Below are 26,299 nucleotides of genomic sequence, written 5' to 3'. Positions count from 1 at the left end.
TGAATAACGGATGAACGAATGACTGAACGAACGACTGAATGAATAATGGGTGAACGAATGAATGAATGAATGGAAGAATTAGTGAATGGACGAACGAATGAACAGATGAACGAATGAATGAATGAACGAACATATGAATGAACGGATGAATTAATGAATGAATAATGGATGACTGACTGAATGAACAGATGAATTAATGGGTTATTGAATGGGTGAATGAAAGAATGAATGAATTACCGGATGAATTAATGAATGAATAATGGAAGACTGACTGAATGAACGGATGACTTAATGGATTAATAATGTTGGTATTTGTTAAGCGCGTACTATGTGCAGAGCACTGTTCTAAGCACTGGGGTAGACAAAGGGGAATCAGGTTGTCCCACGTGGGATTCACAGTCTTAATCCCCATTTTACAGATGAGGGAACTGAGGCACAGAGAAGTGAAGTGACTCGCCCACAGTCACACAGCTGACAAGTGGCAGAGCTGGGACTAGAACTCAAGACCTCTGACTCCAAAGCCTGTGCTCTTTCCACTGAGCCACGCTGCTTATTGAATGGATGAACGAATGAATGAATGAACGGATGAATTAATGAATGAATAATGGATGGGCGAATGAATTAATGAGCGGACAAATTAATGAATGAATAATAGATGAATGAACAACGGATGAACGAATGAATGAACGAATGCATTAATGAACGGATGAACGGATGGATTAATGAATGAATGAATAATGAACGAATGAATGGACGGATGCATTAATGAATGCATGGACGGATGAATTAATGAACGGATGGATTAACGAATGAAGAATGGATGAACGAACGAATGAATGAATGAATGCATTAATGAATGAATGGACGGATGAATGAATGAACGGATGAACGGATGGATTAACGAATGAAGAATGGATGAACGAATGAATGAACGAATGCATTAATGAATGAATGGACGGATGAATGAATGAACAGATAAACGGATGGATTCATGAATGACTGATGGATGAACGAATGAATGGATGGATGCATGAATGAACGGATGAATGAACGAATGAATGAACGGATGGATTAATGAACGGATAACGGATGGACGAACGGACGAACGGACGAAGGCACGAACGGACGAAGGCACGAAGGAAGGCGGCGGGGCCCCGGCGCCGGGCAGGTCCTCGGCCTTGCGCATGCGCCCCGGGGCCGCCCTCCGCTCCCGCCCGGGCGAGGGGGCGCGGTGGGACTGCGCCTGCGCGTCGGGCCGGGCCCGCGGCGCCTCGTCCCCCATGGTGCCCCGCGGCCGGCAGGGCGACCTCTGACCCGTCGCAAAGAGGCGCTTTCCGGCCGCGGCCGCACGACGCCCCTTCGGCGCTTGACGGCGGCGGCGGCGGCGGCGGCGGCGCTGGGTCCCGGGCCCGGGCCTTCCCTCCCCTGCCTTCCTTCCTTCCTTCCTTCCCTCCCTCCCTCCGGGCCCCCGCCTTGCGGCCCCCGCCATGCCCCCCAAGAAGCAGCAGCCTCCGGCCGGGGGGAACAAGAAGGCGGAGCAGAAGAAGAAGGAGAAGATCATTGAGGTGAGGCGCGGGTCCGGCCGGCCCCCCGGGCTCGACCCCCCCCCTCCCCCCCCCCCTCCGACCCGTCTTTAAGAATATGATCATTATCATCTTATTATCATTATTATGAGCGGATGATCACCGGTGGTAGTCGGCGCGCGAAGCGCTGTGCTCGGCGGGGAGCCCGCGGGCCCCAAACCGCCAATCGAGCGGCGGCATCGAATGCTAATAAGGTTGGTATGGGTTGAGCGCTTACTACTGCTAATAATCATGTTGGTATTTGTTAAGCGCTTGCTACGTGCAGAGCGCCGCTTCTAAGCGCTGGGGGAGACACGGGGTTGAGGTGGTCCCACCTGGGGCTCCCGGTCTTCATCCCCATTTTACGGATGAGGTCACTGAGGCCCAGAGAGTAGTGATAATGTTGATGTTTGTTAAGCGCTTGCTAGGTGCACAGCGCTGTTCTAAGCGCTGGGGGAGATCCGGGGTGATCAAGTTGGCCCACGTGAGGCTCGCTGTCTTCATCCCCATTTTACGGATGAGGTCACTGAGGCCCAGAGAGTAGTGATAATGTTGATGTTTGTTAAGCGCTTGCTAGGTGCAGAGCGCTGTTCTAAGCGCTGGGGGAGATCCGGGGTCATCAGGTGGTCCCACGTGGGGCTCCCAGTCTTCATCCCCATTTTACGGATGAGGTCACTGAGGCCCAGAGAGTAGTAATAATGTTGATGTTTGTTAAGCGCTTGCTAGGTGCACAGCGCTGTTCTAAGCGCTGGGGGAGATCCGGGGTGATCAAGTTGGCCCACGTGAGGCTCGCTGTCTTCATCCCCATTTTACGGATGAGGTCACTGAGGCCCAGAGAGTAGTGATAATGTTGATGTTTGTTAAGCGCTTGCTAGGTGCACAGCGCTGTTCTAAGCGCTGGGGGAGATCCGGGGTCATCAGGTGGTCCCACGTGAGGCTCGCTGTCTTCATCCCCATTTTACGGATGAGGTCACTGAGGCCCAGAGAATAATAATAATGTCGGTATTTGTTAAGCGTTTACTAGGTGCACAGCGCTGTTCTAAGCGCTGGGGTGAGCCCCACGTGGGACAACCTGATTCCCCTGTGTCTCCCCCAGCGCTTCGAACAGTGCTCGGCACATAGTTAGCGCTTCACAAATACCAACATTATCATTATTATTATTATTACAAGGTCATCAGGGTGTCCCATGTGAGGCTCCCAGTCTTCATCCCCATTTTCCAGATGAGGGAACTGAGGCCCAGAGAATAATAATATTGGTATCTGTGAAGCACTTACTCTGTGCAGAGCACTGTTCTAAGCACTGGGGTAGATACGGGGTCATCAGGTTGTCCCACGGGAGGCTCACAGTCTTCGTCCCCATTTTCCAGATGAGGTCACTGAGGCCCAGAGAGGTTAAGTGACTCGCCCACAGTCACCCAGCTGCCGAGGGGCAGAGCCGGGATTCGAACCCACGACCGCCACCTCCCCACCCCGGGCGCTTTCCGCTGAGCCACACTGCTTCCCTATGTGCCCAGCACTGTTCCGAGCGCGGGGGGACATCCAGGGTGATGAGGTTGTCCCACGGGAGGCTCCCGGTCTTCATCCCCCGTTTTCCGGATGAGGTGACTGAAGCACAGAGAAGTGAAGTGACTTGCCCCAAGTCACCCAGCTGAGAAGTGGCGGAGGGCGGGATTCGAAGCCACGACCTCCGCCTCCCCAGCCCGGCCTCTTGCCGCCGAGCCTCGCGGCTTCTCTGATGGAGCGCTGTGCCGAGCGCTGGGGACCCGCCCTCGACCCCTGGCCCACCTCCCTCCCCAAATCCGCCAGACTCGCTCTCTTCCCCCCCCCCCCCCCCCCGAGCCCTACCGCCCCAGCGCTTAGAACAGTGTTCTGCACATAGTAAGCGCTTAACACATACCAACATTATATTATTATTACTGAGGGCCCACCTCCTCCAGGAGGCCTTCCCCGCCTGCGCCACCTTTTGTCTCTGCCCCTCCTCCCCTTCCCCTCCAGGCTCTGCTCATTTGCATATCTTATTTATGACCCTGTTTATTAACGAGGTGCAGATATCAGAGAAGCAGCGTGACTCAGTGGAAGGAGCCCGGGCTGGGAGTCGGAGGTCGTGAGTTCGAATTCCTGCTCTGCCCCTTTTCAGCCGTGTGACTGTGGGCAAGTCACTTCACTTCTCTGGGCCTCAGTGACCTCATCTGTCAATGGGGATGGAGACTGAGCCTCACGAGGGACAACCCGATGACCCTGTATCTACCCCAGCGCTTAGGACAGTGCTCTGGACATAGTAAGCGCTTAACAGATGCCCACATTATTATATCTGGGATTCTATTGATCTTGATGCTGTGGATGCCTGTCTGCTTGTGTTGCTGCCCGTCTCCCCCTCTTCGGACCGTCGGCCCGTTGCAGGGAAGGGAGGGTCTCTATCTGTCGCCCAGGTGGCCGTTCCAAGCGTTTAGGACAGTGCTCTGCACACAGTAAGCGCTCAGTAAATAGGATGGATGGATAAGGTTGGTATTTGTTAGGCGCTTACTATGTGCCGAGCACCGTTCTGCACGCTGGGGTAGATACGGGGTCGTCAGGTTGTCCCACGTGAGGCTCCCAGTCTTCATCCCCATTTGACAGAGGAGGGGACCGAGGCACCGAGAAGTGAAGCGACTTGCCCACAGTCACCCAGCCGACGGGTGGCGGAGCCGGGATTGGAACCCGTGACCTCCGACTCCCAAGCCCGGGCTTTTCCCACCGAGCCACGCCGCTTCTCTGTGGATGGGGGCGAGCCCGGTGCAGCACCGGACGGCCCCGTTCCCTGCCCGCGGCGAGCTCCCGGGCTGCGGGGGGAGGAGGCGGGCATTCGAGCCGGAAAGGAAGATGACAGAGAAGGACGTCTGAGTGCCGGGAGGACGCGCTGGGGGGGTGTGGAGACAGTGCCGGGCACGTAGTGAGCGCTTAACGTAATAATCATGGTAAGGATGGCGTTGGTTAAGCGCTCACTCTGTGCAGAGCACTGTTGAGCAGGTCGGGGGCGGGGCGGGGGCGCAGAAGGGAGTGGGAGAAGAACAAAGAGGGGCTTAGTCAGGGAAGGAAGGCCTCCTGGAGAAGATGCACCTGCAGGAAAGGCCGTGAAGGTGGGTGGATGATATCTGTCAGGCGTTACTATGCGCCGAGCACTGTTCTGAGCGCCGGATAGACACAAGGTGATCAGGTGGTCCCACGTGGGGCTCACGGTCCTCATCCCCATTTGACAGAGGAGGGAACTGGGGGCCCGGAGAAGTGAAGCGGCTTGCCCAAAGTCACACAGCTGACGAGTGGCGGAGGCGGGATCGGACAAATGCCGTCGTTCTCGTTACCATTAGAACAGTGCTTGGCACGTAGTAAGCGCTCGACAGATACCATCATCGTTATCGTTACAGTTAGGACAGCGCTCGGCACGTAGTGAGCACTTGGCAGACACCATCATTATCATGATCATTATTACAATTTGAACAGCGCTTGGCACATCGTAAGCGCTTAGCAGACACCATCATTATCATTATCATTATTACAATTTGAACAGCGCTTGGCACATCGTAAGCGCTTAACAGATACCGTCATCGTTATTATTACGGTTAAGACGGTGCTTGGCACGTAGTAAGCGCTTGACAGATACCATCGTCGTCATTATTACAGTCAGGACAGCGTTTGGCACGTAGTAAGCGCTTAGCAGACACCATAATTATCGTTATTAATATTACAGCTCGACAGCGCTTGGCACACGGTAAGCGCTTAGCAAACACCATGATCATTATTATTGAGAAGCAACGTGGCTCAGTGGAAAGAGCCCGGGCTTGGCAGTCAGAGGTCATGGGTTCGAATCCCTGCCCTGCCACTTGTCAGCTGGGCGACCGTGGGCAGGTCATTTAACTTCTCTGTGCCTCCGTGACCTCATCTGGAAAATGGGGATTAACTGTGAGCCTCCCGTGGGACGACCTGTGACCCTGTATCTCCCCCAGCGCTTAGAACAGTGCTCTGCACATAGTAAGCGCTTCACAAATACCAACACGATTATTATTACAGTACAGCAGTTTGGAAAACTTCCCCTAAAGCCCGAGTCCCCGTCTGCCCCCCGGCACCCGGCGCGTCGTCCGAGAGCTCTGTACGCAGTAAGCGCTCAGCTGTGAGCCCGTTGCTGGGCAGGGATCGTCTCCATCCGTTGCCGACCTGTTCCCTTCCGGCGCTTCGGTACAGTGCTCTGCACAGTGTAAGCGCTCAGGAAACAGGAGCGAATGACCCCAAGACCTCCGAGTCCCAAACCCGGGCTCCGTCCGCGGTTTGCCCGCGGGATGAGAGGAGGGGGGACCGGCCGGGCGGGAGGGCGCCAGGGCCTCGACCTCCGGGTGCAGCCTTCAGCGCTTCCACTCAACTGTATATATTTTCGTTACCCTATTTATTTTGTTAATGAGATGTACATCGCCTTGATCCTATTTATTTACTATTGTCCTTGCCCGTCCGTCTCCCCCGATTAGACTGTAAGCCCGTCAGAGGGCAGGGACTGTCTCTGTCCGTTACCCATTTGTCCATTCCAAGCGCTTAGTACAGTGCTCTGCACAGAGTAAGCGCTCGATAAACACTGTTGAATGAATGAATGGGCAGAGCACTGTACCGAGCGCTTGGAGAGGACAGTTGGGCAACAGGTGGAGACGATCCCTGCCCGACAACGGGCTCACGGTCTAGAAGGGGGGTTCACAGCTGAGCGCCCACTGCGTGAAGAGCTCTCGAACGCCGCGCCGGGCGCCGGAAGGCAGGCGGGGACTCGGGCTTCAGGGGAAGTTTTCGAAACCTGTCGTATTGTGATAATAGCGCTGGTAATTATGGTGTCTGCCAAGTGGTGGCTACGGGCCAAGCGCCGTTCTAATCGTATCGATAATAATGACGACGATGGTACTGGTTCAGCGCTTACTGTGTGCCGAGCGCTGTTCTGAGCACCGGGGTAGGTACGAGGTCGTCAGGTTGCCCCACGTCGGGCTCACGGTCTTCATCCCCATTTTACAGAGGAGGGAACTGAGGCCCAGAGACGTGACGGGCCCAAGGTCACACAGCAGACAAGGGGGCGCAGGAGGGATTAGGACCCTCGTCCTCTGGCTCCCGAGCCCGGGCTCTTTCCGCTGAACTTCGCTGCTTCTGTAGTCTCCCGAGCGCTTAGTAAGGTGCTCCGCACGCGGTATGCACTCGATAAATAGGATTTATTGAATGAATGAGTGAAACACAGCAAAGCCGAAGGGCCACGGTGTGTAGCCAGTGTTACTGTTAGGCAGGAACTGTGTCCGTTGTTGCATTGTCCTCTCCCAAGCGCTTAGTACAGCGCTCCGCACCCGGAGAGCGCTCAGTAAACGTGATTGAACGAACGAGCGAGACCCATCCGTGGCAAAGGCCCACAGTGTGTAGCCGGAGTTACCGTTAGGGCAGGGAACGTGTCTGTCTGTCGTACCGTAGTTTTCCGAGAGTTCAGTACGGCGCTCAGCGCACGGTGAGCGCTCAGTAAATGCGACCGGATGAATGAGCACCTCCCTTCCCCACCGGGCTACTCGAAGACGCCGGGGAGATCGCGTGGCCTCGTGTGACGGGACAGGTCACCGGCGGCCCCCGCGATCCCGGCCGCTTTGTCCGCCCGCAAAAGCCGCCCTCTCTAGAAGCTGGGCACCGCGAAAGCGGCACTGAGTAGCGCGGCGCTCGGCCCGTAGTGCCGAACGACTCTCGCAGAGATGAAACAGAGCATGGTTAAGTACCGCTCGGGGGTCGGGCCGGCCCGTGAGGTCACAGAGGGGATAAACACGCGCGGAAAGAGGGTGCCGTAGGGTGCTCCCGCGATCCCCCGGCCGCTCTGTGCGCTCACAAAGCCTACCCTCTGTGGAAACTGGGCACCGTCGCCGTCGGGGCGCCGCTTACACTTTCCCGTGCCCCTGCCGATAGGGGCGTTAGGCCCATCGTCGCGTCCGCACCCTATCGCTGGGCCCGCTTATACGCCGCGCGCCAATCGGCTCTCATCGGGCATTCAGGGTACACCACGGAAGCGTGTCCCCAGGTCGGGAGAGCTCGGCCGATTCACCTACGTCGTTTGCGGAGCCGGGCGCGTCGGGCTCGTGGAGAAGATTTCGGGAGTCACTGGAATAAGTTCTCCAGATAGCTTAACCAGCCCATCGGTGGTATCCGTCGGGGCCTTCTCTGTGCGGAGCACTGGACCGAGCCCTTGGAAGAATGCGAAAGTGTCGTTACCGTAGCGTGATTTTTGCAAAGGGACTAAAAGGCAATTTTAAGGTATATTTGTTTGCGATCTTTTAGTGATTCACCAACACCTGTACGGGAGCCTGGAATTTTTTTATTTCCCCATTTTTTTACCCGCGATCTTCACAAGTTTACTTTTTTACCCCCCGACATTCCCTCTCTTCTCAGTGGTATTGAGAGCTTACTTTGTGCCAAACAGTGTACTGAGCGCTCGGGAGAGTAGTGACTACCACAAAGGCAGAAGACAGGTGGGACAGAGCCCGCCCGATCTCACTGCATTGTGTCTAGCACAGTGCTTGGCACAAAGCGCGTAACAAAGGACCACAGTTCCTAAACAAAGCCCGGCGGATAGGGGCGGTTGGTTGGGAGCGGGGATACCCAAGCAGAGGGCCAGAACTGCCCCTTTCCCGTCGGCTCTGTGTATTACTCATGAGTTAAACTGTGTCGGGAGATCACAGAGGGGATAAATAGGAGAAGCAGCGTGGCTCAGTGGAAAGAGCACGGGCTTTGGAGTCAGGGCTCATGAGTTCAAATCCCAGCTCTGCCACTTGTCAGCTGTGTGACTGTGGGCAAGTCACTTAACTTCTCTGTGCCTCAGTTCCCTCATCTGTAAAATGGGGATTAAGACTGTGAGCCCCACGTGGGACAACCTGATCCCCCATGTCCACCCCAGCGCTTAGAGCAGTGCTCGGCACATAGTAAGCGCTTAACAAATACCAACAAATACCAACATTATTATAAACCTACTTGGACGGAAGGATTGTTGCCTTCGCGTCCTATTTTGTTTTCTCAGTATATGTTGCATCACAGGTTTTCGCTCTGTCGAATTATTTTCATCTCCCTCGTTTTGAAGACTCAGTGTAAAGGCGAGTAATTTTCCGCCTTCCGTCCCAACGTAGAGAATTTTCGACTGGCTGAATTCACATCTCTGATTTCATCCTGGTAAATAGCAAAGTCCCTCGAGGAAAATGCGCAGGGGGAGCACGTCATTCTTTAATTCATAAGAACGAACCCGACAGATGGAATAGTAAAATTAAACTCGGCCATTTTCTCCCGGAGTATCTGTCTTACGAGATGTTGCTCAGGAGATATTGGGTTTGGATTAGCCTCCTGGAGAGTACTTGGGGATTCGTAGCCAGTGTTCTTACGGACGATGCTTACTCTTAGTTTATCGGTGGCCGTCCTCCACTTTTCCATTATCTTTTAATGTTTACTCTCTTGCTCTCGGCCTCCTTCTCGGAAAACCACGACAAGCCTTCGATTTGATCCGGTATGAGAGACCGACCCGTGGGATTCGAGAATTATGGCTGGTGAATATCTCTAATGCCCAGGGCGGCTCTCTGAAGAAATGAGTACTTAAGTAAGGCAGGCTAGCCGGTCTTTCTATTTACACCGTTTGTTAAAGCCCTTCACTGAGCACTAGAGAAAGCTTCCAAGATATTAAGGAAGACATGGTCCCCGGTCCAAGGGCTGCCCATTTACAAGGCGGGGGGAGGGCCACGGCGGAAGGAGCCGATCGACAGGGAAGGCGGGGGATTCGTGACTTAATTCAGAAAAAAACGTAATTTCCCCAAACCGGCAGCGCTTTACTGCTGCCGGGGAATAATCCTTGAACTCCTCGCCAACTGAGCGGGGCGGATTCTGGTTGTCCCCAGTGAGTCATTTCCCTCCCCCGGCCCCGGATCCCGGAGTCCCCGGGGGCGGAGGGACCTCAGGCCGCAGACCTTGACCGATGGTCTCGCGGTCGAAGATTTGGAAACCTAAGATCCGTGGTTCCCGGCTCAGACCGCCGCTTTGGTCGGACGGCGTTCTCCGTCCAATCTGCCCCGCCGTGACCTCTGAGAATCAGGACCCCCGGAGTCTCGGCCCGGTTCTGGCCCCTGGACCGGGTCCCCCCCCCCCCCCCCCAACCGAAGAACCGCCTGGGTCGTTGGGCGAGGGAGACCGGGCCCGGGTGAATCCCAAAAAAAGGACCCCCCCAAACCGGACGGCGAAGACAACGGTCAGTGCCTGCCGGCTGGTGGCACTCTGTCCGCTCTGGCCACAGACGGCCCTTTTCCCTCTTTTTGGTTTTTTTGAGGTTTAAGTGCTTACTATATGGCAAGTACACTGAGGTGGATGCAGACTAATCGGTTGGAAAACAGACCATGACCCACATGGGGCTCACCGTCTCGATCTCCATTTTGCAGATGAGGGAACCGGGGCCCAGAAAAATCAAGTGGTTTGCCCAAGGTCACACAGCTGGCTAGTGGCAAAGCGCTGGGGACCGTGGGGCCGATTTCCAGGTCTTTTCTAGCGTTGCCGTAGGAGGGCATCTGGTTTAAGAGCGGTCGGGTTAGTGGAGAGTCCTGAAAATAATAAAAAGTGACCGGGGACATTTTAAAATAAGATTCCCGGTCGAGGTTTCAAACCTAGAGGAATGATGGGTTAGGCAGACCATCTTGCGTGCAACTGGAAATCAGTCAATAATTGTAATTATTCATCCACTTATTATAGTAATCGGGCATCTGTTAGGTGCTTACTGTGTGCCAGGCACTGTACTAAGCACTCGGGTGGCTAGAAGCAAATAAGGGTGGACACGGTCCCAATCCCCATTTTACAAGTGAGGCGCAGAGAAGTGACGTGATTTCCCCAGAGTCACACAGCAGACAATATAATGTTGGTGTTGGTTAAGCGCTTACTATGTGCCGAGCACCGTTCTGAGCGCTGGGGGAGATACAGGGTCATCGGGTCGTCCCACGTGAGGCTCACAGTGAATCCCCGTTTTACAGATGAGGGAACTGAGGCACAGAGAAGTGAAGCGACTTGCCCACAGTCACACAGCTGACAAGTGGCAGAGCCGGGAGTCGAACTCATGACCTCTGACTCCCAAGCCCGGAACCACCCCCGCCAACCCCCCCCACACACACACCCGGGGGTCAGACCGGCACACTTTTTCCACCTCTTCCGTCTCTGCCCTATCCCCGCGGAAGTACTGATAATAGTGTCTAGTAAGGGTCGCCCGTGTGCAGAGCACTGTACTGTAAGCACTGGGAAAGAACGCACAGGTGGGAAGGAGTCACCGTCCCCGAATCTCTTCGGCGCCGCCCACAACATGCAGCAGAGGGGAGGTGGTGGCGTTTAATCCGGGAGGGAGGTTTTTCTTTCACCCAAGAAGCATTCCCTTCCCGGCGGTAATGAATTCTCGGTCCTTATTTGCTGAGCGCCTTCTGCGTGCAGAGCCACGGGCCGGGGAAGGGATCGGGCGTGATCGTAGGGGGAGGCTGCATCCCCGACCTTGAAGACTTTCCAAGTAATGCTGCCTAAGCCCGGTGTGACTCTTGTTATTCTTTCTTCCCCCTCTGGATTGCGAGCCCTGGAGATAAGCGCTTAGTACAGTGCCCTGCGCGCCGTAGGCGCTCAGTCAATACGATCGAATGAATTGGGGTGGTGACTCATTGTCCTTTCATACGTTAATAATAATAATAACGTTGGTATTTGTTAAGCGCTTACTATGTGCAGAGCACCCTTCTAAGCGCCGGGGTAGATACAGGGTCATCGGGTCGTCCCACGTGAGGCTCACAGTTAATCCCCATTTTACAGATGAGGGAACTGAGGCACAGAGAAGTGAAGTGACTCGCCCCCAGTCACACGGCTGACGAGTGGCGGAGCCGGGAGTCGAACCCATGCCCTCTGACTCCGAAGCCCAGGCTCTCTCCGCTGAGCCACGCTGCTTCCCCAAGCACTTAGTACGGGGCTCTGCGCATAGTAAGCGCTCAGTAAATACTATTGAATGAATGAATTGCTCCCAGTGCCCAGTTCACTGTTCAATCGGTCGTATTTATTGAGCCCCCACTGTGGGCAGAGAACCGTACTGTTCATTCAGTCGTATTGATTGCGCGCTTAACTGCGTTCAGAGCACCGTAAGCGCTTGGGAGAGTTCGGTGTAACAGTAAACAGACACCTTTCCTGCCCACGATGGGCTTACAATCTAGAGGAGGAGACAGGCATCAATATAAATAAAGTGGGCACTCTGGAAGTCCTCAGGAAACGTCCTTAACGTTTCAACCCGAATCTCCTCAACAAATATGAATCGATATCGGCTTATCAAGAGGAGAGGATTACTTTGATGCTGCCTTTTCTTTTTCTTCCTGAATACTTCATGGAAGGGATGTACTCCCGAGAATAGTGTCAGGCTAAATTCAGATTCCGAATTACAAAAAAAAGAACAAACCGAAAGCCTGGCCAGTTTAGCTAAGCTTCTAGTGTGTGGCAACCAGATATTTTGAAACCTTATTCAGTCGTACCTAGGGATGTATAAATTCACTTGTCTTTTGGGGTTGCCGGTTGAAATGAATCACCCTTGGCCCCTTCCTGAGGCGTTCGCTCGAGTCGACGGCCTCTGCTCCGTCAGTAACGATGCCGGGTGTGGGCTGTGATGTTATTTAATGAAGATCTAAAGAAATCGCCCGCCCTACCGAATCGCTCTCTCTCCCTTAGGATAAAACTTTCGGTCTGAAGAATAAGAAGGGAGCCAAGCAACAGAAGTTCATCAAGGCGGTGACTCATCAAGTGAAATTTGGCCAGCAGAATCCGCGACAGGTAAACGCGTAGCCTACCGCCGAGTTTTGTCGGGTCACTGGGGTCCCCGTCGAGTCTGGCGCAACCCCTTACCTCGCGGATGTTCCCGTTACTGGTCCCAGCGAATCTCCGTGAGCCGCGCTGCCGTTCCGGTGGGAACGGCCCCGTCCTGGGAATTGGGAGACCGGGATCCTAGCAGCCCCCTCTCTCACCTCACGCGGTCAAGGAGCACGTTCGCACTTACTGTTGGGTTGGGGTTTTTTTTTTGCTTTTTAAATGGTATCTGCCAAGCGCTCACTATGTGCCAGGCACCGTTCCTTGCACTGGGGTAGACACAAGCTCGTCCAGTTGGGCACGGTCCTTGTCCCACCTGGAGCTCCCCGGTCTCAGTCCCCAATAGACAGATGAGGAAACTGAGGCCCGGAGAAGCCGAGTGGCTCGCCTGAGGTCACGCGGCAGATGAGCGACAGAGCCAGGAACTAGACCGGACCGGGAGGCCCCGCGCCCCTCGTCCAGTTGACCTTCGTGACGGCCGGATCCGAGATCCCAGAGGCGTCGGGCCTGAGGTCGGGATGGCTGGACCTCCAGGGGGAAGAGCTTCCCTGCTTCTCTCCCTCACGTGCAGCGTGGCCCCGTGGAAGGAGCGTGGGCCTGGGAGCCAGAGCACCCGGGTTCGCATCCCGGCGCTGCCCCGTGCCTGCCGTGCGATTTGGGACGAGTCACTTCCGCGCTCGGGGCCTCAGTTTCCTCACCTGTAAAATGGGGATTCACAGCACTTAGACCGTGAGTCCCCCACGGGGCAGGGACCGCGTCCGACCCGATGATCTTGTATCTGCCCCCGGCGTTAGTACGGTGCCCGGCACGTAGTGAGCGCTTAATGGGTACCATTAAAAGGAAAAAGAAAAAAGCACCCAAGTCCTTCTGACTCCCAGGCCCGTGCTCTATGCACCGGGCCACACTGCCCCTCGGGCTCGGGCCCCGAGGCCTTCCGTCTTTCCCGACAAGACACCCCAGCATTCCCCTGCCTAAGAACGGCCGACGGTGTTTCTCGGGGCTCTTCTGCCACCGTCGGCGACATTCCTCTAGTTTGGTTTTTCCAAAAGCCTCCGGGTCTTTTCAGATGTGTACCGTTAAAGGTCCGAGACATCTGAATATGTCGGGATGGAAACAGGAACGAGGTAATTTACCAGTGTGGTTTCCCTGGAAAACTAAAAGATGGAAAGTGTGGTACGGGGAAACACAGCTGGCCTTTGGGAAAATCGGTTGTTGTTCGTAGGGAGGCTACTTCTGTGACTTCGGGGTACCGTTTTATACTTTCGTGCGCATTCAGTACGCGGTCTTCATCTAAAATCAATTCTGAATCTATGTCTACTCTGGGATTTTCGTAGGCTGCACAGAGTGAAGGTGATAAGAAATTAAAGAAAGACGATAAGAAAAAAGAACTACAGGAACTCAACGAGCTCTTCAAACCTGTCGTCGCTGCTCAGAAAATCAGTAAAGGTAACATTACCCTTTGGATCGGCCCGTTTCCGTTTCCTCCCGGGACGGCAGGCGACAGATTCTTCTCCGCTCCTAAACTGAGCTAAACCCTACAGTCCGTCGCTTGTCTTTACTGAGCACTGACTGTGTGCAGAGCACCGTACTAGGTGCCTGGAAGAGTACGATATTACTACCTAACATACCCAACTGCTCTACTCCCGAGAGCGGGGCCTCGGTCTACCACTCCGCCGAGGACTTGTAACTTTCACAGGCAAATTCAGGTGCGGAACGAACGGCTCTTTTGATGCATTGAAGCCGGAGGGCGGTGGGGCAGTTGACGGATTAGGCGGGACACGGTCCCTGTCCCGCACGGGACTCACCGTCCGAGCAGGAGAGAGAGCAGGCAGGAGAACTGAGGCCCGGAGAAGTGAAGTGACTCGCCCAAGGTCACACAGCAAAGCAGTTGGCAGAGCCGGGATTAGAACCCAGGTCCTCTGACTCCCAAGCCCGGGCTCTTTCCGGCAGGCCCCGCTGCTTCTCTGCTTCAACGCCTCTCTTGGCCCCATACGATCCGCTTTCTTTCTTCTTCACTCCGCTGAGACGCTCTCCAGAGTCACGACTGGCAACCTCCTTCCCAAGTCTAGCCCTTTGTCAGAAGCCCTCAGTGCAGGGAGAGTGAATGTCACCTTAAATATCGCATTTCGATGATTAAAAATATTGTTTCCTGCTTCAGAGTTGGGAAAAAGACCTCACTTACGTGATGTTGGCGTGTCCTTGTTTCTTTTCTGAAAATGCGACTGGTAATTTGAGGTCCGTTTCTACGAAGGCCCCTTTGTGATCTCTCTATTTCCTGATATTTTGGAATATTCTGGAATTCTTTCCTACAGACACACCGTATTCTCTTCAGTTAGATGATGCCCTTTCATTTGACACAGGTGCCGATCCTAAATCAGTGGTATGTGCGTTCTTCAAGCAAGGTCAATGTACTAAGGGAGATAAGTGCAAATTCTCCCATGACTTGTCTCTGGAGAGAAAATGTGAAAAGCGGAGCGTTTACATCGACGCGAGAGATGAAGAGCTTGAAAAGGGTGCGTCTTTACGTTTTGGCTGATATTTTTTCGATACTTTGTCGGGTTTTTTTCGGCAGCAAGTAGCTTTAGATAATTAGAACTACCTGGTCACTTCCAGACCTCGAGGGGTGCTTGCTCCTTCCTTTCCGGGAGCGTGGTTCGGGATATTTCATTTGAGTTTTTTTTACCTCCGTAATGAAATGGAAATCTTTTGAAGTCAGTGGGGTTTTTAATTGTGATATTTGCAGATCTGTCTGAGGAATGCCCAGAAAGCACTTGATCTTTCTTGTAGTGCTCGTTTAAGAAAGGATCCTGGGCCTCGGGTTTTATGCCTTTAAAGGAAATAAAAGTACGGCCCGCTTATGGAACTCGGCAAGTAATAAGGGACGCGGTGGAGTCCGGCGCCCCATTTCATCTAAAGCGTTTTGGAAAGAGTGTTCCGCTTCAGACCGGGGTAGCTTTACCCAAATAGAATCTGTGGAAATGTCTTGTTATTTGGGGAGTGCTAATGTTGTTTCATTTGCACCTGTCCTTCCTACTTAGATACAATGGAGAATTGGGATGAGAAAAAGCTGGAAGAAGTTGTGAACAAGAAGCATGGTGAGGCGGAAAAGAAAAAACCCAAAACTCAAATAGTATGTCCTTTTTTTTGCATTGGGTCGCCGTAATTATTAATTAGCATTAGGGAGAATTACACGTGGAAGAGGAAGATAAACCAACAGACCAGTGTTTGGTTGGATTACAGGCCAAACCTTATTTATATTTGGGCCAAACCTTATTTATATTTGCTTTGATGGGAACGGGAAGGGGAGGTCAGGGGGGTTCCATTTCCCTGCAGTTTTTAATCGTGGTTGGGAATGTAGGCTCAAAGGGAGTTCAGTATTTCTTGTTCTTGAGAATTTGTTCTTTGTCCCGGCTCTGCCACTCGTCTGTTGTGTGACGGTGGGCAAGTCACTTCTCTGTGCCTCAGTTGCCTCATCTGTAAATTGGGGATTGAGACCCTGAGCCCCACGTGGGACAGGGACTGTGTCCAACCCGATCCGCTTGAATCCACCCCGGTGCTTAGTACAGTGCTCGGCACATAGTTAAGCTCTCACCAAATACCATTCATTCATTGTCCTTTGTCTTTAGAGGCGTAAGCAGGGTCGTGCTGTCCTGGAAACACAAATAACGGACTTTTCCCCTTAAATAAATAATAGTCATTGTGCGTGTTATGGGCCGGGTGCTCTGCCAGTGCCAGCTTTGTCCCACACAGTCCCTGAGCCTCACGGGTCTTCCCGGGTTTGTTTTTAATTGAAAAAACCAAAATGGAGTCTAGAAGTGAATCGTTCTGCAGAGTTCCCCAGAAAGCTGCTTTGAAAGACCGAGCAGTTCTGCCTGTCGATCGACCAGTCAGTGGTGTTTCTGGAGCTCTTATTTTTGCGCAGAGCACCGTACTTGGGGACAGTTGGTAGACAAGTTCCCTGCCCAGGACGAGCTTTCAGTTTAGTGGGGGAGACAGACATCAATAGAAATGAATAAATGACGGCGCTGTGCGTCAGTGCCGTGGGACTGAGGGAGAGGAGAGGTGAATCAAGGGTACGGATTCCTTCATTCAGTCGTATTTATTGAGCGCTCACCGTGTGCAAAGCACCGTACTAAGCCCTCGGGGGAGTACGCTATAAAAGTAAATAAACACATTCCCTGCCCACAGAGAGCGTACATCCCTTAGGGGAAGACAGACATTAGTATGAATAAACAAATTACAGATAGATACACAAACGTACATAGTGCTGTGGGGCTGGGAAGTATGGACTGAAGTGGGGAGAAACAGCTCGTAGGGAGGTCGGTGAGGCTTGCAGGAATCAAGGAGGGTTAGCATAAGCGCTTGGAATAACACGGTAGCCGTTTGGGTGGAAAGGAGAGGGCGGATTTTAGCCACGTCGCGAAGGTTCAAGCGACGGGATTTGGTGACGGAATGAAAATGCGGGTCGAATGAGAGAGGTGAGTCAAGGATGATGCCCTAGTGCTGAGCTGGGGAGTCAGGGAGGATGGTGGTTCTGTGATGAGAACGTCAGGGAGAGGACGGAGTCCGGGTGGGAAGATGAGGGGTTCTGTTGTGGACTTGTTAGGTTTGAGGTGTCCGTGGGACATCCAAGCGGAGGTGTAGTGAAGACAGGTAATAAAGAGACTGCAGAGGAGGAGAGAGATCAGGGCTGGAGCTGTAGATTTGGGGATCACCTGCCTAGAGGTTTGAATTCTCCAAGGAAGTGGGCACAGATGCAGAATAGAAGGGGACCTAGAAATATATCTTGAGGGGCTCCCATACTTAGGGGGTGAGAGACTGAGAATGAGCAGCCTGAGAGCTAGGAGGAGAACTAGGAGAGGACAGTGTCAGCGAAGCCGAGGTTGGATAATGTTTCCAGGAGAAGGGGGTGGTCCACAGTATCGAAGGCAGCTGAGAAGTCTAGGAGGATTAGGATGAGGTACAGGCCTTTGGATCTGGCAAGGAGGACATCGTTTGGTGACCGTCGAGGGGGCGGTTTCCGTGACGCGCGGGAGGTGGAAGCCATATTGGAGGGGGTCAGGGAGAGAATTGGAGGAGAGGAGACAACTCGCTCAAGAGGCGTGGCGAGGAATGGTAGGAGGGCGATACCCGGAGGGAGCCGTGAGGTCGAGAGGGTTTTTTAGGTTAGGGGAGACGTGACCGTGTTTGAAAGCAGAAGGGGGAGCTAGTGGAGAGAGAACAGTTGAAGCTTTGGACAGGGAGGAAATAAGGGAGGGGTCAAGCGATGTGATAAAATGCGAAAGGAGGGGACGGGGCACAGGTGGAGGGGGTGGATTTCAAGAGGAGGCAGATCTCCCCTGGGAAAAAGGGGAGAGTTAAAGAAGGGGCAGGAGAAGGGAGGGACTGAAAAGGAGCAGTGGAAATAGCAATAATGATTATAATAATTATGATATTTAAGTGTTTACTGCGTGCCAGGCACTGTACTAAGCACTGGCGTAGGGACATGCAAATCGAGTTGGGCACAGTCCCTGTCCCACGTGGGGCTCACAGTCTCACTCCCCGTCCAGAGAAGTGAAGTCACTTGCCCAAGGTCACACAGCAGACAAGTAGCGGGGGCCGGATTAGAACCCGTGACCCTCTGACTCCCAGGCCCGGGCTCTATCCAGTACACCGTGTGCTCCCGGTTTCAGTTTTCCCAGTGAAGCCTGGCCAGGATATCGGGGACAAGAAATGGGGGAGGTGGGAGCCATCTGAGTCATTTCGAATCTCATGGATCGAGCTGTTTTAAATTCAGCCTTGGTAAAGGTTTCTCACACAGGGCAAGGACTCTTCTGTGCTAGAAAGTGATACGGAGCGTTAGATTTGCTTTTTCGGGTTACCTGCTGGTGGTGCTTGGGTCGAGGGGGAGGGTGAAGGAGGTTTACGATGTTGTAATAATAATCACGGCCTCTGTTAAGAGCTTACTCTGTGCCGGGCACTGTACTGAGCGCCGGGACACAGTCAGAGCGGGTCGGACACAGACCCTGTCCCGTGTGGGGCTCACACTCTCATTCCCCATTTCACAGATGAGGGTACCGAGGCCCGGAGAAGTGACTTGTCCAAGGTCACACAGCAGACGGGCGACGCAGCCTGGATCAGAACCCATAACCTTCCGACTCCCATCCCCGTGCTCCATCCGCCGTGCCGGGCCGCGGCACATTTTCAGCACTTATTCCCGAGTCTGTTTTAGTCCTGTCTCTACCAATTGCAGCCTGCTTGCGGGCATTCGGTCCTATTTATCGAGCGCTTACTGTGTGCAAAGCACCGTACTCAGCGCTTGGGAGAGTACAGTGTAAAGTACATAACAACGTAACCACGCGCTTTCCATCGGCCACGTCGAGGTGCGTTGCTACTCGCACGCTGCTCTGAGTCCCGTGAAGTGATCGGAGTAAGAAAATGGGCGGGTTCTCTTTGTGGCATTTTTTAAATGCTTCGTCTGCACGGGAAACTGTACTACAAGTTAATCAGGTTGGACAGAGGCCCTGTCCCACCTAAGGCTACCGTCTAGCTCGCCGCCGACCTCTCGCCCACATCCTACCCCTGACCTGGAACGCCCTCCCTCCTCCTGTCAGACAGATGATTCCTCTCCTCCATTTCGAAGCCTTACTCAAGGCCCATCCCCTCCAAGAAGCCTTCCCTGACTGAGCCCTCCTCTTCTCCCGCTCCCGTCTGCGTCGCCCTGACGTGCTGCCTTCGTTCATCCTCCCTCCCAGCCCCACGACACATATGAATAGATCTGTAATTTATTTATTTATGTATTTATTTCTCCGTGCCTATATATATTAATGCCTGTCTCCCCTTCTAAACTGTGAGGTTGGTGTAGGCAGGGAATGCGTCTGCAGGATTGTACTCTCTCAAGGGTATAATACAGTGCTTTTCGGGAAGCTCTCAGTAAGTACTGAGCCCGTCATTGTGTCGGGATTGTCTCGATCTATTGCCGAATTGTCCAGTCCCAGCGCTTGGTACAGTGCCCTGCGCATAGTAAGCGCTATAAATACTATTGAATGAATGAACGAAAGTACGATTGAATGAATCGAATCAGCGAAAAGGCGCCCCGTCTTCATCCCCATTTTACAGTTTGCCTGATGTCGCACAACAGACAAGAGGCAGATCCGGGATTAGAATCCAGAACCGACTCATCTGTCGTCGGTCAGGGTCCGTCCGTGCTTGAAACTGTAGATCAGGATCAGGGAAAGCTAGATGTAACCTGTGCTTCATCGCTTGTGTTTCCACCGAAGAGCGTGACTCGCAGCCTGCGGTCTGTGTCTTGACGGGTACGGTTGTGGTTTTTTTGTTAATTGGGTAGTAAATTCAATCAGTGGCGTATAGTGGGCGTTTACTACGCGCAGAGCTCTGTACTGATCACTCTGGAGAGCAAAATACCAGAGAATTAGCAGACACGTTCCATGCCCGTGCCAAGCGACTCCTCGTTTTGTGAGTTGTGTGCCCTTCCGTCATGTACGGGCAGGGCGGAGTTGAGTCGGACACAGTGGCCCGTCCAGGGAACGTGAGTCCAGGAACGCCAGCCCGTCTGGATGCAACGGAGCGCGGTGTTGCGCGGTACCCGCCCACGGGGTCTCGACCTCGGAGCGAGCGCTGCGCCGTGCGTTTGCCCCGCTGCGGGGTTCTGAAAGAGCAGAAGCAGTGGGACCTAGCGGATAGAGCACGGGCGCGCGCGTCAGAGGGTCGTGGCTTCTCATCCCGGCTCCGCCACCCGTCTGCTGTGCGACCTCGGGCAAGGCACCTCACTTTTCTGGGCCTCGGTTGGAAAACGGGGATTCAGTGGGCGAGCCCCACGTGGGACGGGGACTGCGTCCAACCTGATTTGCTTGTATCCACCCCGGCGCTCAGTACAGGCCACGCTTGAGAAGCAGCGTGGCTCAGTGGAAAGAGCGCGGGCTTGGGAGTCAGAAGTCACGGGTTCTAATGCCGGCTCCGCCGCTAGTCAGCTGTGTGACCTTGGGCAAGTCACTTAACTTCTCTGTGCCTCGGTTACCTCGTCAGTTAGCTCATCTGTCAAATGGGGATTAAAAAAACCGTGAGCCCCACGTGGGACAACCTGATCACCTTGTATCCCCCCGCGCTTAGAACAGTGCTTTGCACATAGTAAGCGCTTAACAAATGCCACAGTTTTTACCGTGCCCGGCACATAGTAAGCTCTTAAATACCACAGTCGTCATGGTTATTGTTACTGTTACCATTATCAGGAGCTCAGGGCCCGGGGAGCCAGTTGATCCGTCCGTCAGTCGGTCCTATTCACCGCGCGCTCACTGTGTGCGCAGCTCCGTACCGAGCGCTCGACAGACTACCACCCAACAATAAACAGACACATTCCCTGCCCGCGGGAGGACTCCCCTTCCTACCGCAAGTCCCGAGGCCGACTCCCATCCTCTCTCGGCGGAGATCCTCTACCGCCCTTCGCTCGGGGAGAGTTCAGCTCCGTTTCCCGGAGATTAGGAAGAGAGCCGACGGTGACCGTGTCTTCCTTTTCTCCCCCCACCTCCAGGTATGCAAACATTTTCTCGATGCTATCGAAAACAACAAATACGGCTGGTTTTGGGTTTGTCCCGGGGGCGGCGACGTGTGCATGTACCGCCACGCTCTACCTCCTGGCTTTGTGCTCAAGAAAGATAAAAAGAAGGAAGAAAAGGAAGACGAAATTTCATTAGAGGACCTCATAGAAAGAGAGGTAACGGTCTCTTTTCTCCTCCACCGCAACCTAAGATGGAAAAAGTCTCCATTTGGGAATTTTTTAATATCTGCCACTTGAGGGCAACAGGAACCAGAGGAAAAGGGAGAAGCCAAATCCCTCTTGAAACTGTAATCGGGAAGCGGATGCGTTCGGGAGCCTTAATCCCACGGAGTAGGAAATGACCGTAGATGCTGTAAATGCTGCGTAGTACTGAAAGTTTTAGAGCGTAGCTCATATTCAAATACTTTTCGCAGTCGCCCTTGAGCCTCGAAACTTTGGAAACGGTTCTAGACACTGGCATGCATTCATGCCAGTTAATGAGGAATCGTCAGCCGGGACTCGGGGGCGAAAGAATTCGGTTTTATTCCGCTCTTCAAGTAGAATACTACGCGCGAACCGTGGCCCCGTTGAATTCAGAGGAGGGTAATGATCCAAGACGGATGGCCCGCGTAAAACCTTTAAACCTCTCTCTCGCTAGCGTTCGGCTTTAGGACCAAACGTCACCAAAATCACCCTAGAATCATTTCTCGCGTGGAAGAAGAGGAAAAGACAAGAAAAAATCGACAAAGCTGAACAGGACATGGAAAGGAGGAAAGCCGACTTCAAAGCGGGCAAAGCGTTGGTGGTAGGTTCATTCTCTGTGCAGTTATTTGTGAACGGTGAACGTCACCGGATAGGGTGCCTCAGGGAACTCTGAGGGCAGACCGGATCGGTCGAGAACGGAGCCACGAAGCGGCCCTCGCGGTTTAAACTCGGTTCTCTTTTCGTGGATAGATCAGCGGCCGAGAAGTGTTTGAGTTTCGACCCGAGCTGGTGGATGACGACGACGAAGAGGCGGACGATACTCATTATATCCAAGGAACGAGTGGCGATGAGGTGAAGGACGCTGGTGGCCGTTTACTCGCTGCATCTCGTCGGTTTGCAAGATTTCTGTAGCCCGCCCTGTCTCCGGAAACTCGCCCTGCTTTGGATACCCTTGTCGGGCAGGGACTGCGTCTGTCCTGATTATCTTGTCTCTACCCCAGTACTTAGTACAGCGCTTGGCATATAGTAATAAGCACTCGACGGTTACCACCATTATGGTCTGATTTGTGACTTTGAGCGAGTCATTTAACTTCTTCGGGGTCTCAGTTACCTCATCTGTAAAATGGGGATTCAGTCCTACTCCCTCCTCCTTAAATTACGAGGGCCCCCTGTGGGAAGAGGACTGTGTCCACCCTGATTAGCTTTTATCTGAACAGTGCTTGACACACAGGAAGCCCTTCATAAGTACCATAACAGCAATAATGACAATTAAGTAACTGTGTTACTGTCATGATTAATCACGGAATAATAATAGGGGCAGGTAGAATGGAAAAATTGAAGAAGGATGGGGGAGCAAAACAAAAGAAATGGGAATTCCAAAACTCAGGCGGGGCAGGAAGCCCATGGTACGTGAAGTGGAGAAGCGACCCGTGGTTCCAGCCAGAACACAGCCACTTCTGCTGCGTCCTTGTAAAATCCCGAGCCTGCTGTCTTGCCGTATTCTCTGTAAAAGCAGTCGTCGTAGTAATGTCGCTTGGGCATGTGGTCGTTTTAAAAAGGGCCAGAAAGGTTGAGCCTGCAAAAATTACTTGAAATTATAATCTAAGACTCCTGTGTGTGCTTAAGTGGCCGTGTTTAGAACTTCAGCACTGTGGGTGGTAGACAAGGAAACGTTGACCCTAGGGGCCTGTATTTTGGCGTTAGTAATGGGGCTCTCCTTTTTTTTTTTTTTATTCCACCGAAGGTCGACGATACGGTGAGGATAAATGATATAGATTTGAGCCTGTATATTCCGAAGGACGTAGACGAGACCGGTATCACCGTGGCCAGCCTTGAACGATTCAGCACCTACGCTTCGGCGGATAAAGACGGTAAGTCTTTCTGCTTAACCGATTTTGAGAACTAGAAAGCCGACTAAAGCGAGGGGATTTTTAAGTACCTCCCACAAGTCAGGTGCCGCCATTTAATCTGTGGTTCCACTTAGCTCCAGGACCTCCGATGACAGATCACTTCTGGTTATTCAGAAAACACATCTGTGCCTTTTCTACATCGGAGAACGTTTAGAAAAACTGCGTGTTGTCCTTTGCTTCACGCCTTGTTGCTGCTGAATTACCGTCCTTAGCGATTCTCCCTCAGAGTCGTCCACGACGATTTCAATCAGTTTTACTCTTGATGTATTCCTGACCGTGGAAGGGGGGTCTTAGCAGGCCCCAAGAGGTCAGCAACTTGGATAATCCAGTAAACTGAAAGATGACCTGTGCAGGTGATTCTAAGCAGGCAGCGATCGGAACCAGGTTTTATACCTAGAGAATCCAAGGCAGTCTGGGGTCTTCAATACCTGCTTTCCCTCGTACTTCACCTGTGAGTCCCGTGTGGGACAGGATTATTTTGTGTCTACCCTACTTCTTAGAACGGTGCTTGGCACCCGATAAGCACTTAATGCCATTTCATCTCTAGCGGGATTATTATCTCTTCCTCCTCGAGCAGAGTTGGAGCTGCCCGGAACCTGGAGTAGACATCTCCTTGGGTCTTCCTGGGACTAACGGGTAGAAAAATAGGACACAAAGAAGAGTACCAACCATTCCAGCCTGTTGTACGTTCCCGACTCCCAGTCCCAGCTCAGCCCCTGGCCTACTGGTTGACACCGGGAAGGTCACTCTCTCTGGGCCTCAGCGTCCTCGTGTGTAAAATGGGGACGGTGCCCGCTTTTTACCTCACAGGCATGTTGTGAGGGTAAAGTGAGGCGATTGATAGAGCGTTTGGGAGGAATAAAAGTGCCAGACAACTGCAAGGAAAGAGGAAGGTGCTTGGCAAAAAGTGCCCTTGACCAAGTCCTACGTCAGTCACCTGTTGAGTGGTGGTCGTAAGCGTGTCGCACGTCTGACTCCGTGAGTTCAGGACTCCGGAGCATCGTGAAGGGCTAAGTTTAAGCTGTTCGTGGGCGGGCAGTGTGTCTGTTTATTGCCGTGCTCTCCCAAGCGCTTAGTACCGGCCTCTGCACGCAGTAAGCGCTCAGTAAAGTCAATTGAATGAGTCAGTGAGTGAAAGAAACCGGCGGTTTTCTGAGGCCCCCTGATGGGCTTCATCGAGTGGGTGCGGGTTGGATCGTGGGGCGGATCAACCGCGCGCGGCCGGGGGACCCTTCCACCGTGGCGGGATCACACCCGAATGGCACGGGGTTTGCGGGCTTGCCGCTCTCACCCGGAAGGCGGAGAGCTGTTGGCCCCGGCACGTTGCCCCAGCATCCGCAGAGCGCCCGTCCACGCCGTCTGAGCAGCTGGGGCATTGGCAGCACTGCACGGGGAAGGAAGAGGGGGACGGCACCTTCCTAATGATGATAAATATGCTATCTTTTCAGCGCTTACTTTGTGCCAGGCACCGTTACTAAGCTCTGGGGTGGATGCGAGCAAATGGGGTTGGACGCGGTCCCCGTCCCAGGTGGGGCTCGCGGTCTCATCCCCCATTTTAGAGATGAGGTCGCTGAGGCCCAGAGAAGCCAAGTGACTCGCCCGGAGTCACGCGCGGACAAGTAGCGGAGGCTGGATTGGAACTCGTGACCTTCCGACTCCCAGGCCCGGGCTCCATCCACTACACCACGCCGCTGCCCCGGTGGGGCTTTCGGCGGCATAACCAAAAGAGCGTAGGGTCAGAAGTAGCCGGGTCGGGTAGCAGGGCTAAAGTGTCCACCTCCTCTGTCTTGGGCTGTTCCACCCCTCTGCCCTATCTCCTCACCCACCTGCATCCCTGAAGAGATTCGGGGCCATTACCGGGGTCAGTCAACCGTATCATCGAGCGCTTCCAGTGTGCAGAGCGCTGTACTAAGCACGGTAGAACCGTATAAAAGATGCGCACCCCGCCCACAGCACGTAAACAGTTGACGCGGGCAAGGGCGGGACAGTTCCTGAGCCCAAGGAGCGCGCGGGCCCCACCGGTCAAATCAGGAGACCCGCACGGGTGAAATCTCGCCGGCCGGGCGCCCTCTCCATCCCAGCCCGACCTAAACTTTAGCCGCTTAAACCTTCGCTCCATCTAGAGCCGCCCGGCCTTCCGCCGCGGAAGGCCGACGGGGCGTTCCTCTCCCCGGGTACTGGCGAACGGCTCGCCTCTGGGCGCGTTGGGCTCCTTGACCTCCCCCGTTAGCCGGTCAATTCCCGAGGGGCGGGGCCCCCGCGTCGCTCTCTCTGGCATCGAGTACGGCGACCTGGGCACCGAAGGCGCTGAGTCGATCCGGTCGAGCGGCCGCTCTTTTCTCCGTTCTGAATGGGCGTTCTCTCTCTGTTGCCAGAAAATAAGTTGAGCGAAGCTTCGGGCGGCGGGGCGGAAAACGGCGAGCAGAGCGATTTGGACGAGGGCGTGGACGAAGAGGACCGGGAGAACGGAGTCATGGATGCCGTCCCCGTGGACGAGAACCTTTTCACGGGCGAGGATCTGGACGACCTGGAAGAAGAGCTGAACACGCTCGACTTGGAAGAATGAGGCCAAGGCGGACCAAAGGAGAGTAAAAGACCACTCGTCGGCAATGAAAGAATCGGCTTCCTCTTTTATTTCGTCTAGAATTCTCAAAAGGGCGTTCTCGGTCTCCTGTGCTGAGTATGGAGGGCCTACCCTCCCAAACAAAGAAACAAACAAACAAAAAAAGGAATAGTTACCCTGAACCCCCTCGGGTCCGACTTTGCACCTCATAATAAGTTCAGAGTAGGTCATCAATAAATTGAGAAATGATGGTCACCGCAGAAATGATTGTTGTAACTGTGTCAACTCAAGTAGGAAGTGTAACTGCTTTTCCCAGCTTGTGAGTCTCATTGGGCGTGTGTTATTATCAGGTACAAATCGAAAGTGTCCCTCAACATACGCTGCGTCTTTAACGAGTGGATTCAGTGTCTCGGTATTTCTTAAAAAAAAAAAAAGAGAGAGACTGCCTGAAATAGAAACACTCTACTCCAGAAATGGAAACTGCCCATGTAGATTCAGTGTGGCGTTTCTGTGGACGGTCGCTCGGGTGGACGGGAAAGATGCCAGTTCTTTAAACTCCCAGCGTCTGCCTCGGTACCCTCTGTTGAACCTTTTTAAGACCTTCCCGTCTCCTTTTTTTCGCCAACGAAGTTGTAAATAAAGACTACCAATTGAAAATCCACAA

General features: G+C 53.5%; 1 protein-coding gene across 3 annotated transcripts; it reads left to right on the top strand.

Moving 5' to 3' along the window:
- The first annotated feature begins 1,436 nt into the window (after positions 1 to 1,436).
- Positions 1,437 to 26,299, top strand: ZC3H15 (zinc finger CCCH-type containing 15). 3 transcript variants are annotated; one of them, XM_029072137.2, is made up of 10 exons: positions 1,437 to 1,565; positions 12,291 to 12,392; positions 13,760 to 13,871; positions 14,786 to 14,938; positions 15,464 to 15,555; positions 20,953 to 21,135; positions 21,617 to 21,763; positions 21,913 to 22,014; positions 22,907 to 23,033; positions 25,448 to 26,299. In XM_029072137.2, the coding sequence occupies exons 1-10, from the start codon at positions 1,488 to 1,490 to the stop codon at positions 25,636 to 25,638; spliced, it is 1,287 nt and encodes a 428-aa protein (XP_028927970.1). In that variant the 5' UTR covers positions 1,437 to 1,487; the 3' UTR covers positions 25,639 to 26,299. The 3 variants fall into 3 exon arrangements, with proteins under 3 accessions (XP_028927970.1, XP_039768993.1, XP_028927971.1); XM_039913059.1 differs by lacking the exon at positions 1,437 to 1,565 and adding an exon at positions 1,674 to 1,777; XM_029072138.2 differs by lacking the exon at positions 1,437 to 1,565 and adding an exon at positions 7,770 to 7,844.

This window comes from Ornithorhynchus anatinus, chromosome 9 (assembly GCF_004115215.2).
Source record: "Ornithorhynchus anatinus isolate Pmale09 chromosome 9, mOrnAna1.pri.v4, whole genome shotgun sequence".
NCBI classification, from domain to species: domain Eukaryota; kingdom Metazoa; phylum Chordata; class Mammalia; order Monotremata; family Ornithorhynchidae; genus Ornithorhynchus; species Ornithorhynchus anatinus.
This window is presented reverse-complemented; position numbering and strand designations above follow the sequence as displayed.